At 40.7% G+C, this 15,170-nt stretch overlaps 1 protein-coding gene and 1 non-coding gene across 3 annotated transcripts in view; both read right to left on the reverse strand.

Moving 5' to 3' along the window:
- gpc3 (glypican 3) overlaps window positions 1-12,918 on the reverse strand; it is a 154,414-nt gene extending 141,496 nt beyond the window's left edge. For both annotated transcript variants that reach the window (XM_078954378.1, XM_078954379.1), the window contains exon 1: window positions 12,433-12,918. In XM_078954378.1, coding sequence (XP_078810504.1) covers window positions 12,433-12,592 — 160 coding nt within the window. In that variant the 5' untranslated portion in view covers window positions 12,593-12,918. The remainder of the gene's footprint in view (window positions 1-12,432) is intronic.
- A 1,819-nt stretch (window positions 12,919-14,737) lies between these two features.
- On the reverse strand, window positions 14,738-14,840 carry mir19b-2 (microRNA mir-19b-2). Its single transcript, NR_107140.1, has one exon. It is a non-coding gene; the product is annotated as a microRNA mir-19b-2 (primary transcript).
- Between the last annotated feature and the right edge of the window lie 330 nt (window positions 14,841-15,170).

A 15,170-nucleotide genomic window follows, 5' to 3' on the forward strand; every position in this document is an offset into this window, starting at 1 on the left:
CCTTTGTGGGCCAAGTCTCTCTTCTAAAATGATGCACGCACAGACATAAATAGGCCACAAGCATCCGATTGTGAAAACACACAAAGAGGAGCTCCTGTGAAAAGCCCCGCATTCGGTGCTTCCCCCTCCCCGTCTCCGGGAGATCAGTGCACGCGGCGGTGGAGATGTTTGCAGGAACCGTTTGCAGGTTCTGCTCCAGAGAGGCATCCGTGACAAGGGTCTGATTGATGGCGTGGTAAACAAAACGTCAGGGGAAGTCTGCCAGCCTTTGCTCGAGGTGTCACGGATAAAGAGATGGAAGCAGGGAGATTCACTTGGACGGGAGGGTGGGAGAAAATCCCAAAAAGTTGATGGGCTTTGTCGAGGGGTTTCTCTTAACGACAAAAGTGAGCCGGCTCTTTTGCAGCGAGGCTTTGTTTTCCTGAGATCTTCAAACAATGGAGAGCTCAGACTACAGCAGAGCGACTGTCTCGATAATGAATCACAGAGGAATCAAACTCCTGACGCCCATCACGGTTCAAGGTGTACCGTCTAACGAGGCAATAAAACTGTCACGCGGCGCCTTTGTATGCATACCGACAGGCTTGATATCTCGGATCAATACTGACAAAAGACTCCTGACAGATAAGATCAAGTTAATTTCAGCCTGAAGGTGAAATGATTAAAGTTTCAATGGACGCTGCAAGGATTACCCATAAAAAAAACAGACAGATTTGTGTTTTGCAGATGATAAATGTGTTTCATTAGAAGCTCCACAACAGGGAGGAGTAAGGAGATTCCCAGCTTAGATTCCAAAAATCAAAAAAAAAAAAAAATCACGCCATGTAAAGTCTTTGTTGTGATTGACGGATTGCCCAGGAATGAGCTTCCTCCTCCCTCCCCTCTTTCCACTTTACAATTAGCTTTATTTGTCGTTGAAGACCCAATTCAATGGAAAAATCATGTTTTTTAACAGGTTCTTGGGGCGTTTTTCTAATGATCGAGGACATAAATTAAGAATATTAAGTTTAAAACCGCATTTTGGAGTATTTCTTTCTTCAAGTAGTTGTGAATCTGGAGCACAATAAAAAATGCAGTTTGAAAAATGTCGTATTTGTTACGTAAATGGAAGAAAAAAAAGACACTGACCGAGCCTGCTCCTCTCCATTACATGGGGAGGGAAAAGGGGGGCGGGGTTGCTCTGCACCAACACTCCTACCCACAACTGAAGTGAATTTCGAATGAACTCCTTCCGCTCTGCAGAAACTATGTCCTAAAGTACAACACAGGTTTTGGGCTAAAAACAGCATAATTATAATTAAAAGATCACTGGAAATGCTTTAACCATAGTTTAAAAGAAGATCCGGGTTTTTAACTTTTTTCTGTAGCAACGTTAATGTCCATCTTTTTAGTACAATAGGTTTACATATATATTTTTTATTATATTACACAATAATTCCATAATGAACCTGAAATTGTCCAAAAAAACTCAAATTTAGTAATTTACTTTTTACAGTTTAAACAGTTTGTTTTATAGCGAAAGATTAAGCATGTATTACTCCAGAAACACATCAAAGACGAGGTCAAAACAATACAAAAAATATCCACAAAAAAAAGAGAAAAACAAGTAAAGATCGACCAAAGTAAAGTTCCAAGTATTTTTTTTTCAAATCATGCGTCATAAATGTTGCTTTGTTTGTTTAAAACCAACATTTTGACACTTTCTTTAAAGCTACACGTTAAGATTTGAATGCAAACGATGCTAGTGGGGGTTGAGGGGCATTCATGCATCATTGCACTTCAAACAATTTGATACTTGCAAAGATTGAAAACCTTATTTTGACCAAGTTTTCAGTTGTCTCCGCTCAATTTGAGCTTTTCTGATAAATCAGCACAGCTGAGAGTTTTTGTCTTATTAAGAGCTAGAATCTAGAAATATGGACATTATTAATAAAAATGAGTCAAATATCTATTGTGCGACACTCTTGACACGGTAAAAACTTGAATTAAGACTCTAAAAGCTGATATTGCTCTGAATTTTATTTTAAGGATGTTATTTTATAGTTCAATAAATGTGGACTGCAGTTCATTGCCATTATTTTGGAAACAAAAATGAAGACGGGCCAACTTGGATGGGTTTCTCATTTTGCCCGCCTTTTGTTGTCAAATGAGTCATTTCCACATTTTACACTAGTTTTATGTCACTAAAATCAAAACGAACCACAATTACTACACAGAAACTCAAAAAATACAAACCATTTGGTTAGAGCTAGTTAGAAAATACTTTTTATTGGGCTGTGGAACATTCAGTTGGAAGTAATTCTATCTAACAGTTAGCTTTTAGTTTTATTTTCCCCCTTTTTGTGCAGAACTCCTTGTTTCAACACGTCTTGTTTAGTAAAAATGACCTGATGCAAGAACAGATAATTTTTCAACTTTTCTTCTTCAGATTAGTGCGCTTTTCCTCTTTTGACGTTTTTTAAGTTCCCTTGGCTTCGCGCCTTCTACCCTCTCCAAATCCCTCTCATCCGTTCACAGTTTTTGCTGTGAGCTTGTTTCACTTCAACCACCTTGAGCTTAATAGCTCCCGGGCACAGACAGCAGCATCGTATCAGCCGGTTATTGGTTAGTTTGTCACTTCATTGTGGCCTCACGGCCCATTCTCCCATAGAAAATGAAGAAGGACAAGGTGCAAAGCCGGCAGCTGTTTGCATGTAAATGTCCCCGGTGTCACCTTTGAATTCCAACACCCTTTCGATCAATACTCAGCCTCACATGCAGAGCAGTTATGAATCTCAGAGGTTACCCATCGACTTTGGCTTCTGCTCCCCTGCAGGAGAAGCAGGAGCCCCTTTTATCGCATCTTTAACAAGCTCGGAGACTCCGAGTCCTGGGAATGGGGGGCAGCCACAATAACACCATGTGTCCAAGTTTCCCCGACACCAATTAGAAAGCCATCGCTATGCAGGTTTAATGATGGAGACCATGGGGGAAGAAAAACAAGTCGTATTAAGATATAGAATATGCTAAAAGCTGTTCATTACTAGCGTAAATTATGCACGAGCTACCCGTGTTTGGGTGGAAGCATGCTGGAATTCATGAGTACCTCTGCAGGGCAAAACAATCCAGTGTCACTTTGTAGAAACAATAAGCGAAAACACAGACTAAGCCTTTTACAGGCAGGCAAAGGGATAATAATATCATTAGCTACTGGGGAATTTTATTGTTTTAAGTATTTTTGGAGCTTTCATTCTCTGCTCCACTTTTAGCCGTTTGATGAAGCAACAATTGGAAAGCTGTAAGCCTGAATGTGAAAACAGGTTTTTTTTATTTTTCTGAAACGCACAAAAACAAAGCAGCAGTAAACAGCTGCTTTCTCCCATCAAAAGAGGAGCCGGATGAGAACAACTCCAATCTGCTTTAAGCTTAAAGTCTCCAGATCGAACTTCAACTCTGTGTCCGGACTCCTTCCAGCAGCAGCGTGTTCATACGTTTAAACCACATTTCAAAATAAAAGCGACCACGCACACTAATAAGCACACACTGTCTGCACACACCAGCACAAACACATTCAATATTTCATACAGCAGGAAACCCGACATGCTTTCCAACGCAAACATGTTCATCAATTTTGATTGACAGCTTGTTATTTAAATCCGCAGTTCAATCCAAATACGCCGGAAATAGATTCCTGTCACAATAAGAGTCTGAAAAGTCAGAGGTGGGACAAGCACTTTGATCGCAGAGTTTTGCCGAGTTCACCCACCTTTTAATGATGAACCACAATGATCATGCAGAACTGGAGCCTCAAATGAATGAAACAACCAATTCCAACCCGAATAATAGAAGATGGACTAATTTACAGTTTGGTTACTTTATTTTTGGTGCAAAATCTGACTGACTGAACAAAAGAGAATCAATGGAAAAGTGGCTCTTTAAGCTGAAAAGATGGTGTTTTGCACTTCTCCCAGCAAGAATGTCCTGGTACGAATCCCGGCTGTGCGGCTGGCGAACCGTCTTCGTCCAACAGTAGAGAAAGACTCCAGCATCCCAGAGAACCCGAAAGGGATTCAGCAGGTTTGGGAGAAGGATGGATGGGTGGAGGAAACCCGCCTCCAGCGGCCTTTTACTGCATCGCTTGCGTCAAACTCACGATTAGAGGACGGCGGTGTGGTTCAACATCGGTTCAACCCTTTCCACTTCAATTCCCAGCATTCTTTGCGCCACATCAAGATCCAGAGGTGCAACAAAAACGATACGTAAAAGATGTGAATTTCCGCCCTCAAGCAGACGGTTCTGAAGCTATAAAACAAAAGAAATACCCTTTCCTAGAAGCAAAAGCTCATTTGAAATGAACCAAAACTTTATAAAATGTTTATTATCCCACTTTTAGACACACAATTCTAACTATTGTGTTGAACACAGACAAATTAAGATATTTTTACAACTTCATTTGGTGGGCTTGATATCGTCTAGTTCAGGGATCTGCAACCCGAGGCTCCAGAACCACATGCTGCTCTTTTACTTCTCCATTGTGGCTCCTTGGATTTAAGAAAAAATTCTGACAATTTGAACAAACAATGTAGTTCTGGATTTCAGTTATTTGGGTTTTGTCATTTATGTTTGCATTTTTTAAAATGTCAGATGGATGAGGAAAAATGATGGCTAAAAGGGTTTAATCACCTGTGAGAGGGATTAGGTCTTAAGGCCTGTTCACACCGGGACGAATTTCGCCGGCGATTTTCGCCGACGTTTAACGCCTCGTGACTAAACAAAGGGCACCAATGTGAGTGTGCACACCTACGCGAAAAAACGCCACGCGACAAAGCGTCAAAAAAAAAAAAATGCCTCGGGTTCGTTTTTTTTTTTCGACGCGTCGCGTCGAAATCTATTTGACCAATGAGAATGGCGCTTTTGCACACGTATCTGGAGCTTCTGAAGTTACAGTAAAACACAACTTGGGGGCGCTCAAACACAAAACTGCCTTGCTGAGCACACATACCAGCGAAGAAGATAGACGCCAAGTAGCGTCTACACTGCCGCAAAGAAATAATGACGGACATTCTTAAATATCCCCTTACCAAGTACCAGTTGGAGCTACTGATGCTTGAAATATTCATGTTTTCTTTGTATTATTCTGACAAGCGCGTAAATACTTGCTCTCTTCTTCTGAGTGAAAAGCGACTTTAAGAAGCGTAAAGTTGCGCAGCGCCACCTTGTGTACAGGAGTATTTCTGTTTTACATTAAGCGCCATCTAATGTCAGGGAATGAAATTGCATGTTCGCTCGGCTCATCGTCAGCGAAAATCGCCTGGGTGTGAACACAAAAAACGTGGCGAAAAACGCTGGCGAATAACGCCTGGCGAATATTCGTCCCGGTGTGTACGGGCCTTTAGAATAATATTATCTTATTGCAATTATATGAATAGATTGAAAAAGAACAGATTCTGCAACAATTTTGTCGTGTTTTTAATTGATAGCAGAAGAAGAAACCAAAGTGATCATGACAGAAAACACCCGTTCTGACTGAAAAGGAATTTCCATCTCCTGCTGTCAAAAATACAAAGTTAGAGTTTCTGAATGTTTACAGTTTAACTTTCAACACGTCTTTAAAGGACGTATGTTTTGTACGTAGAGCCCGGAAAGGGTCTCAAAAATGTGCGTAGCAAAGCGTGAACGAGAGAGTCTTGAACATGAAAGCCTTAAACCGGCTTTTACGTACACTTTTCATTGGAAGTGGTCGCTTGGACGGCTTGCATTGCCGAGGGCGGTTTGAGTGTAGCTTTACAGTCAGTGGATAAGAGGAAAGCTGCAGTTTTTAACGTCACCTCAGAACGTCCAAAAGAAGTGAATCCAAATGATGAAACTCCCTCCGCAGCATCTCTGAACCCTCTCCTTCCCCTGACAAAAAACGTTTCCACAAATCGAATATTTTTTCACTGATCAGTGATTCCTGTAAGGCAAGTGACACCACTAGTGTGCCGTGGGAAATTACACATTCACTGACCAAACAACATTTTCCATCTCCAGGATATCAGCTCTGTGTTCATCCAAACAGGCCCTGATAAAACGCTGAGTAGTTGTGAATATGAAAGATCATAAAATACTTTTTTCTTTGTGTTTATTTGATTCTATTAAAGACTCTTTGATAAGAATGACGGTACCGCAATTTAGCCATAGCTTCAGACGTTGTTGGAAAAGTCCCGCCCCTTTTACTGTCTCCACCGATCATCACAACTCAAATTTACATATTTATCTAACTAAATGTCATAGTACTCCAATTCAGTTAACTGTTTTTCCATATTAATTAATTGTACTTCTTTAACTCTCATATGTCTAAGTTTGAGCCTGCAGATATTCTCATTTTATGATAATAAAATGATTAAAACAATGTGAATTTGCAGCATGAAATCATGTGCCATTTCTTTGACTTTAAGAATGTATTGTGCTGTAGGGCTGCTATATAAACTCATCATCCTCCTCTTCCTCCCTCTTACTCATGGTGCAGAAGAATAAAACATAACAGGACAAATAACTAGACAAAACACAGTAAAACAGCTAAAAAACATAACATATTTGGTCAAAAATCCACACTTAAACCCAAATCTGTCCAGACAGGCAAAGGGAATGGTATCCCACAATCCCTTGCGGTGCCGATCTAACAGCAGCACCAAAGTTACACCTACTTAATTGAATTAATTTAAATAAAAAGTAAAATAAATGTCTGACAACTACGTGTTATTTTTAAGCTGACTTAACTAAAAAGAATTGATTCATCTTAACTGAAGCAAATAATTAAGCAAATTAAGCAAATAATTAAGCTCCAGACCAGGTTATGTTCAGAGCATGAGTTGCTATGGCAACTTGACATACCCTGAAACATACCTCCATTTCTGGAACCGAAAGCTGAGGTTATCAACTTCCTTAACCCTTAAACTTACCGTGGTAACTAGCATAACCTGCTTTCTGGAATACCCCCCTGAATCCGTCATCAGCTCACATATGGTTGTTTGTGTTTATAAAAACAGGACATAAAGGAGGAAGGAAGGAGGGGAAGGAGAGTCATTTCGAGCAGCTCTGGGTTGGGATTTCCTGCTGAAATCTGTGGCATCTGTCAACTCGGCCTCCAGCAAACTCCTACCACTCTCCCCTTCAGAGACGCTCCTCCCCTCGCATCTGAGGACTGTCAGAGACCCACCACTGTCCAGGGCTATTTATTCTGCACTGTTCATCCTCCTCTATTTATTTATTTATTTTGCACCGTGCCACGATTGGAGGGAACTGCCTCCATCTCACCTCCAACCACTCCAAACCCCCACAGCAAGTCACAACAAAGGCATGCGTGGTAGCTACTCCCACAGCTGCTGTGGATCGTGTTTCTGCAGATCTCATCTGTGATGTCGGCTCGCTGCACGCTGCACGCTGCTCACCTCTTTCTGTTCTCACTGATGCAAGGAGAGAAACTTTTGGCGCTTGCATGCGGCATTATTAGAATTCGGTTCTGGCTTCCAGCGGACTTCTTCCTGAATCAGCCACCTCTCCCACACGATGCTCCGCACTGATCCGAGCTAACCATTCTCCGTGTGATTTCATCAATCTTTCATCTGCTGGAGGCCTCTGCAGAGAACTCATCACGCAGCACAAATCCCTCAGTTCCCTGTTTACATGACAAATTCACCAAGCGCAAAGTTGAAAACACTTCAGAGCAAAGATGTGGCACTAAATGCACCTTCAGGTAGCCTAAAAATGTCAAGGAAACCAACCTTAAGAAAAAAATCGTAAAACAAACTGTCCATGCAGCTAGTAATTTTAATAAACGATGAAGGTTCTCATTCTCCTTGGATAGTCATCGCAACTGGACCTAAAATCTCCTCCCATGAAAGGTTTCACCGCTCATCCATCAGTCTGATGGAGAGAATTTTAAATCCAGGTGCTTTGATTCAAATTCAAGACCACAAAATGTGATCAAAATGAGAACAACGCTGTCAGTACAAGGTGGCCCATCTTAATAAAACCTCAAAAGAATCTATAACTTATGGTAAGGAAACAAATCTAGACTGCCTGAAATAGGAAAAGAGCACCAACCTTGAGAAGATCACCAAAAAGGAGTAAAATGATCTGTCTATGCAGTAAATCATTTTTTTATTGAACAAATAAGTAATCAGTAATCAGTGGAATTCTGAAACCGTTAGAATATATCTTCAATTTATCATTCCAAACAGGTTCATTTCCTAATCAAATGAAAATTGCAAAAGTTATACCATTGTACAAAACCGGGAACAAGCATCACTTCACAAACTATAGGCCAGTTTCTATGTTACCGCAGTTATCAAAGATTTTGGAAAAAATGTTCATAACCCGATTAAACTCTTTCATCGAAAAGCACAAGATACTGGACGAAGGACAGTATGGGTTCAGGTCAAATCGATCAACATCACTGGCCCTGATGAATGTAATAGAAAATATAACAAATGCTATTGATAATAAAAAACATGTAATCGGGGTATTTATTGACTTAAAAAAAGCTTTCGACACAATTAACCACTGTATATTAATTCATAAATTGGATCGGTATGGTATTAGGGGGTTAGTGCTAGACTGGAACAGAAGCTATTTGAGCAACAGAAAGCAGTTTGTAAAGGTTGAACGTGCTTGTTCCCAATGTTTGGACATTGTTTGTGGTGTCCCTCAGGGGTCGGTTCTGGGACCAATATTGTTTATTTTATATAAAAATGATTTATTTCAGGTTTCTAACAAATTACGGCTAGTTCTATTTGCTGATGATACTAATGTGTTTTGTGATGGGGATGATCTGCAGCAACTCATTGAAATTGTTAAGAAGGAGATGGAAAACTGAAGCTGTGGTTTGATGTAAATAAGCTTTCACTAAATTTAAGTAAAACAAAAATGATGTTATTTGGTCACCATAAGGGTAACAATATTAACATTGACATGCACATAAATGGGGTGAAACTTGAAAGAATTTATGAAAATAAATTTCTTGGGGTCATAATTGATGACAAACTTACCTGGAAAGCACATATTAGCTACATACAAGCTAAACTATCCAGAAGTATTTCTGTCTTAAATAAAGCTAAACTGGTTCTGGACCACAAATCACTCCACATGTTATACTGTACATTAGTTTTACCATATTTTTCTTATTGTGTAGAGGTTTGGGGGAACAACTATAAAACAACGTTACATTCACTTTCAATACTTCAGAAGAGAGCAATACGAATCATACACAAAGTCAGTTACCTTGAGCACACAAATATATTATTCATAGAATCAAAATTACTCAAATTTTACGATCTAGTAGAGTATTGTACCGCTCAAATAATATTCAAGGCCAAAAACAACTTATTACCCACAAATATCCAAAGGTTATTTATTACAAAAGAGGAAAAATACAATTTTAGGGAAAAAGATACATTTGTCATACATAAAGCACGTACAAATAAAAAGAGATTCTGTGTTTCAATTTGTGGAGTGAAGTTGTGGAACAGTACCAGTAAATGCTTGAAACAATGTCCAAACATAAAAGAATTTAAATATAGATACAGGAAGATGATCATGGATAAATATGTGCAAATACAAAAAAATACAGAATGTCAGCATTTATAAATCTGCATACTTTGACAATACGTTTTGTTATTCATTTGTATGTTGTTTGGAAATGAAAATTACATGTATATATGTACATATACACTTGGGTAGGGCACTGGACTCTGATGGTGGGAAAGTAAGGGCTTAGGGTAAAGGGGGGTGAGAGTTTATAAGATTTTTCTTCTTCTCACTCCCTTTTGGACTGGTGTTTATATCATTTTGTTTTGTTTTGTTTTGTACAATTTACTTGTCTTTTTCTTGTTTTTGTAAGTTTTGTCTCGTTCTTGTCTTATTCTGTTATTTTACATTTGTTTCACTAGTCCAAAATAAAAAAGACTACTACTACTACTACTACTACTACAAATCAAATCTTATAGTAAGGTATCAAAATCTAGAAATCCTCAAAAAGGAGAAAAATAAACTAAAAGCTAACTGTTGGATAGAATTACTTAAAATTGAATGTTCTAAAGCCCAAAAAGAAGGATTTTATGCTAGTTTAAAGCAAATTGGTTGTATTTTTTGAAATTATATGCACATAATTGCAGCTCGTTTTGATTACAGTGACAAAAAACTAGTGTAAAAAGAGGAAATGGCTCATTTTAGAACAAAATGTAAAAGAAGGAATGTGAAGGAAACCATTATAGTAACAGTTGGCCCATCTGAAGAAATCCTCATAAAATCTAAACCTTATTCTTAGAATGTAAATCTAAATCTTGGTTCCCAAACTGATGTTATTACATATCTTATATTCTTAAATCAAGAAGTTTGAGTTTATTTGGGTCTTAAATTAGTTTTGTCTTAAGCAAAAAGATTTGGCACATTTTAATCTCATTATCTTAGTTCTTAATGAGGCAAAACAAAACATCTCAACTGTGCTGATTTTGAGAAAAGCTTGAAAAGTTGTAGAGCAAAGATGACTTCAAACATCAGAAAGCCCGGTCAAACGTCTAAAAACAAGGTTTGAAATATTTGCAAGTGCCCAATAGTTAGCAGTGACATGGATATTCCTGATGAGAATATATGAAAAATGTCTGCAATTTTTAGTCTTTTAAGGAATCAGGAGTGCTGGGACTTTAAGAAATGTGATTGTTGTTTTGATAAAAGCAATCAGAGAAAAGCAGAAACAGAAGAGAGTCGGGATGCACAGATCTGTCAGGATACTGACAGATCTGTGAAATAAGAGCACGATGCACTGCAAAAACCTAAACTTAAAGTAAAAAGACGTTTGTTTCAAGATATATTGTCGTATTTTCCATCTTGCGTAATCTCAAGAAAGTTTTTTCAAGAGCAAAATAATCCTAGTTTGAGAAAAGATTATTTTCTTGAATTCAAAATCTTTGGTTGGAGCATTTCTCTGATGCCTTTGGCAGATTTCTTATCTTATTCAAAGAAAATCTGCCAATAAGGTAAAAGTTTTTGACCCATTTGCAAGCAGTCTGTTTTTGCAGTGAACTCAAAAAACTCAAACATGATCAAAACAGTCTATTTTATGGAAACAATTAGAACATTTAGCAAAACATGTTTCCACTTAATGACTAAAGAAAGGAAGTAAAAGTCAGAATTATCCCTCAAGGTCATTTTTCACATCCAACTCCACATGTTTTATGTCTAAAAACATTTCAATTTTTTCATTCTGGAATCAAATGATATTTACAGCTTTTGTTCTTCCTTCATTTCAAGCCAGAATGATCCATTCCCAGCACTTTTTGGGTGTAAATAGGACTAAAAATCAAAACACTCTAAAATTTTCTGTGCCAACTAGAGATACATAAAGAGGCTTCCTTTAGGTCTTTCTTTTCAAGCAGAGCACAAAGGCAACACAATCTCTGGGATGATTCTCTGTGGGAGAAAATAAAGTCAAAAAATTGATTTTTTTTTTTCTTTTCTTTTCCCTTTAATTTTTCTGCTTCTGACAGTTCAGTACTTTGTCTCTGCAAGTATTTGCGCAGTGACATGCAATGATTTCATCTCTACCTGCAAACTGTGGGTTTCCAGCTCAGACAGCATTACCTACCATCCCATTCAGCTTCAGGGGAGCTCAATATTTCAATGCTTCACCAATTTTTTTTTGACTAGAAGATAAAATGTTTGAGGGTTCAGATGGAAGGGGTTGTGATTGGAGGAGGACGAGTCTGTACCTTAAGGAAAAGCAGAAAACAAACACTCTTTAAAGAGCATCTCACTGTCTGCCTCCCGCTGTTTGAATTAAAGCCTTTAATGATTTGTTCCACTCTGTCATGTAAACTCAACATCATCTCAGGAACAGGTTTTATGGATCATTTTCAGATGGATTTTTCCTAACCTGGAGCGCTTCCTGATGCTGACAAGACACTGAAAGACTGAATTAACATTTGCAGCTGCATGTTTTTGGAATCAGAGAGCAACAGGCTCCTCTGACACAGAGTGGACTGACTCAAAAATCCCCCTAAAAAAATGCATTAATCTGAAATGATTTGAGGCAAGTCCTTGCTGAGATCTCTTTGTTGGATCAGAATTCAGATCACACCTCTGATTTACATTCTGAGAGGTGTTGCTGAGGCAAAGCTGCAGAGAAACCGGTCTGAACATGACTATTAATCACCGCCTGAAGGAGCATAACCTTAAAAGTTTGCAGGACGCACCAGACGAGCGCTTTGCAGGGAGAGGTTTACATCTGTCCTCCAATCGAAGTCAGAACTGAAGGAGACGTGTTTCATGTTGGAATCAATACCAAACCCCATTGATTCCTGTAAACTACAACATGAAGATGTTTTTGAGGGGATGCGCATCTTCTTCTTCCTTAAAAAGGGAATTCTGAAACTAAAGGAAAGCACTGCAAGGTGGAGAAAGGGGGATGAGAGTTACCTGACACTGGGGTTTCGGGGACCCATTTGGAGCCGGGGTGCAGGGAGTGGAAGACCGCGCGCACCTCCTGGCAGTTTGGCACCTGTCCGCCGGGGAGCGGAAAAAGCTGGAGGAGGAGGGCGCACAGGAGAAGCGCTCCGCGCGCTGACGAGCAAACCATGGCAGGACGAGGGCGCGCAAACACACGGGGAACTTCAGCGCATCAAAAGTTACAGGGGGAAGACACTGCGTCTGCGCTGGCGAGAAGAAGCCGCAGCTCCCGGCTCCGCGCGGGTCAGCATCTCTCCCTGCGCAGCTCCAAGTGTCTCATTACGCACGCCGCCGGCTGCAACTTATGACTCCTCCACTTACGCTGCACCGAATCAGCTCTCTGCGCTGATGGATGGGGCCCCGGATGCTCGTGCGCGCTCACGGGAAGCGCGCGCCTCTCATTGAGCCACAGACTGAGCGCGCAGAGACATCTCAGCCCCCGTGTAAACTGCTGATGTGGGCTGCGACAGCGGCCACGAGTGCGCGGCTGGACGGATGCGCTGCGCGGGGCTGCTGTCATTTGAGATGAATTGCACTGCGTGTAGAAAGCTGCAGCGAAGGTGCGAAACACGCATAATTTACATCACACATGCGAACGCAATTATTGTTCCTGCAGGAAATGCATGAAGCAGGGGAGTGTTGGGACAGTAGAACAGCAGCGGGACAGGAGTTCCGCCGGATTCACACAATGCTTTATTCCAGGGTGTAATGTCACAGATTTACAGGAGTATGAAGCTTTTCCTGCAAATCTCTGCATTTCAAACACAATTAAACTGTTTTACATCCAGAACCATCAACGCTCAGATGGCGCCCTCTACTGTTCTCTTGGGGAACAGACGAGAAAACACAATATAATAATATTACAATATATAGGGACACAGCGGGTTTAGAAAATAGATGGATTGATTATTTGCATTTCATTGAGGGAAATAAGTCTTTGATCCCCGTAGTAACCACAAAAGAGTTCCGGTTCACATAAACCAGTTCAACTCCTAATCAACCTGAACTGAAGACACCTGTTTGGACTAATCACCTGTATAAACAACACCTGTCCACAGAATCAGTCCATCAGACTCCAAACTCTCCACCATGGGAAAGACGAAAGGGCTTCCTTTTGGTCTGGGGCTCCAAACCAAATCTCACCAGGTGGGGTTTCCATGATCACGACAACACAGAGAAATAAAAACAACTTGCCAGGAGTTAGTTGATGATCTCTAAGCAGCTGGAACCACAGAGAAAACCATCAGGAATACTTTACGGTGTAACATCTTGCCGTGCTCACAAAGCCCCCCTGCTTAATAAGTCATGTGAGCAGACCCGCCTGAAGTCTACCAATAAACACCTTCATGATTTAGAGAGTGTTTGGGAGAAAGGGGCGGTGGTCAGATGGGGTCATGGTATCAACTCAACCCGTCGTGTTTGGAGGAAGAGAAAAGCTGCCTGTGGACCCCAAGAACACCACCGGTCAACCACAGAGGTGGAAACATTATGCTTTGGGGTGTTTTTCTGCACGGGGCTACTTCACCGTGTGGATGGGAGGATGGGCGGAGCCATGTAGCATCAAATCCTGAGTAAGAACCTCCTTCCCTCCATCAGGAGGCTTAAAACAGGTCACGAATGGATCTTCCAACAGGATCAAAACAGCCAACCAAGGAACGGCTGGAGAAGCAGCATATTAAGGTCATGGAGCGGCCCAGCCCGTCTCTGGACCTCAATCCTATAGAAAACCTACGGAGAGAGCTGAAGCTCAGAGTTACCAAGCAACAGCCATCAAATCGTAAGGATTTGGATGTAATTTAAAAAGAAGAGTGGATCAAAATTCCTCCTGATATGTGCAGAAAGCTGCTCATCTACTACAAGAAGCATCTGTGCTGTGCTTCCTCTGTGCTGTTAAAATGGGCTTTGCCACAAAGTACTACTACAAATACGTGTTTTCCTCAATGACATGCAAATAAAGGTGTATCAATTCTTTAAAGTGGAGGCTGTCAGTTTCTTCTTACGTGGGCAAACCAACAAAATCAACAAGAGATCAAATATTTCCTTTATTGTAGACCACAGATGCTTCTTTCCATCTGTTGTACTCAACTTTTGAAGAATTTACCTTTCCTTTGTGCAGGTACAGGATTTTTTGTTTGTTTTTATGCCTTGAAAATGTGCACGACACCAGAAGTACCTTTTGGTAAGTTCAAAAAACAAAGGAAGGGCTCGCTTTCTGTCCCTGCTGCGTCAGACGTTTCTTCCTCAAAGTTCACAGCAGGGCGGGACAAAAACCAACCCGGTGAGCCTCGGGTACAGCGGGCTTTGCATGGATTTGCACAGCAAACACCGAACGCAGCTGAAGGCAAACCAACAAAACTCACCATAAACCCGGCTCAGGGTCGACTCCGAGGCGGGACGAGGACTCCAGGGAGGTGACCTGCAAAGCATGAAGTGCGCAAACTGCAGTAGCTCTGTGTTTACTATCTGCACTGTGAGCACTTTTGAACTGCCAGGTCCAGAACATGTTCAGCTCCAGGAGGCCGGGATGGAACGGGTCGCTCTATAGCTGAGCTGCATGATGGCATCGATCATACGAGTAAGTGTCAAAGCCTTCATAATCCAACAAAGCAAACAAGAAATCAGAGAAACATTCAAATCCTCGGCTTTTGAATTTGCTGAGGATTCCCGAAACAAAAGGACAAACCCTCCAGCTAAAAGGAGCAACTAGG

This window comes from Oryzias latipes, chromosome 10, assembly GCF_053564925.1.
Source record: "Oryzias latipes strain Hd-rR chromosome 10, Olatipes_Hd-rR_3.1".
In the NCBI taxonomy this organism is placed as follows: domain Eukaryota; kingdom Metazoa; phylum Chordata; class Actinopteri; order Beloniformes; family Adrianichthyidae; genus Oryzias; species Oryzias latipes.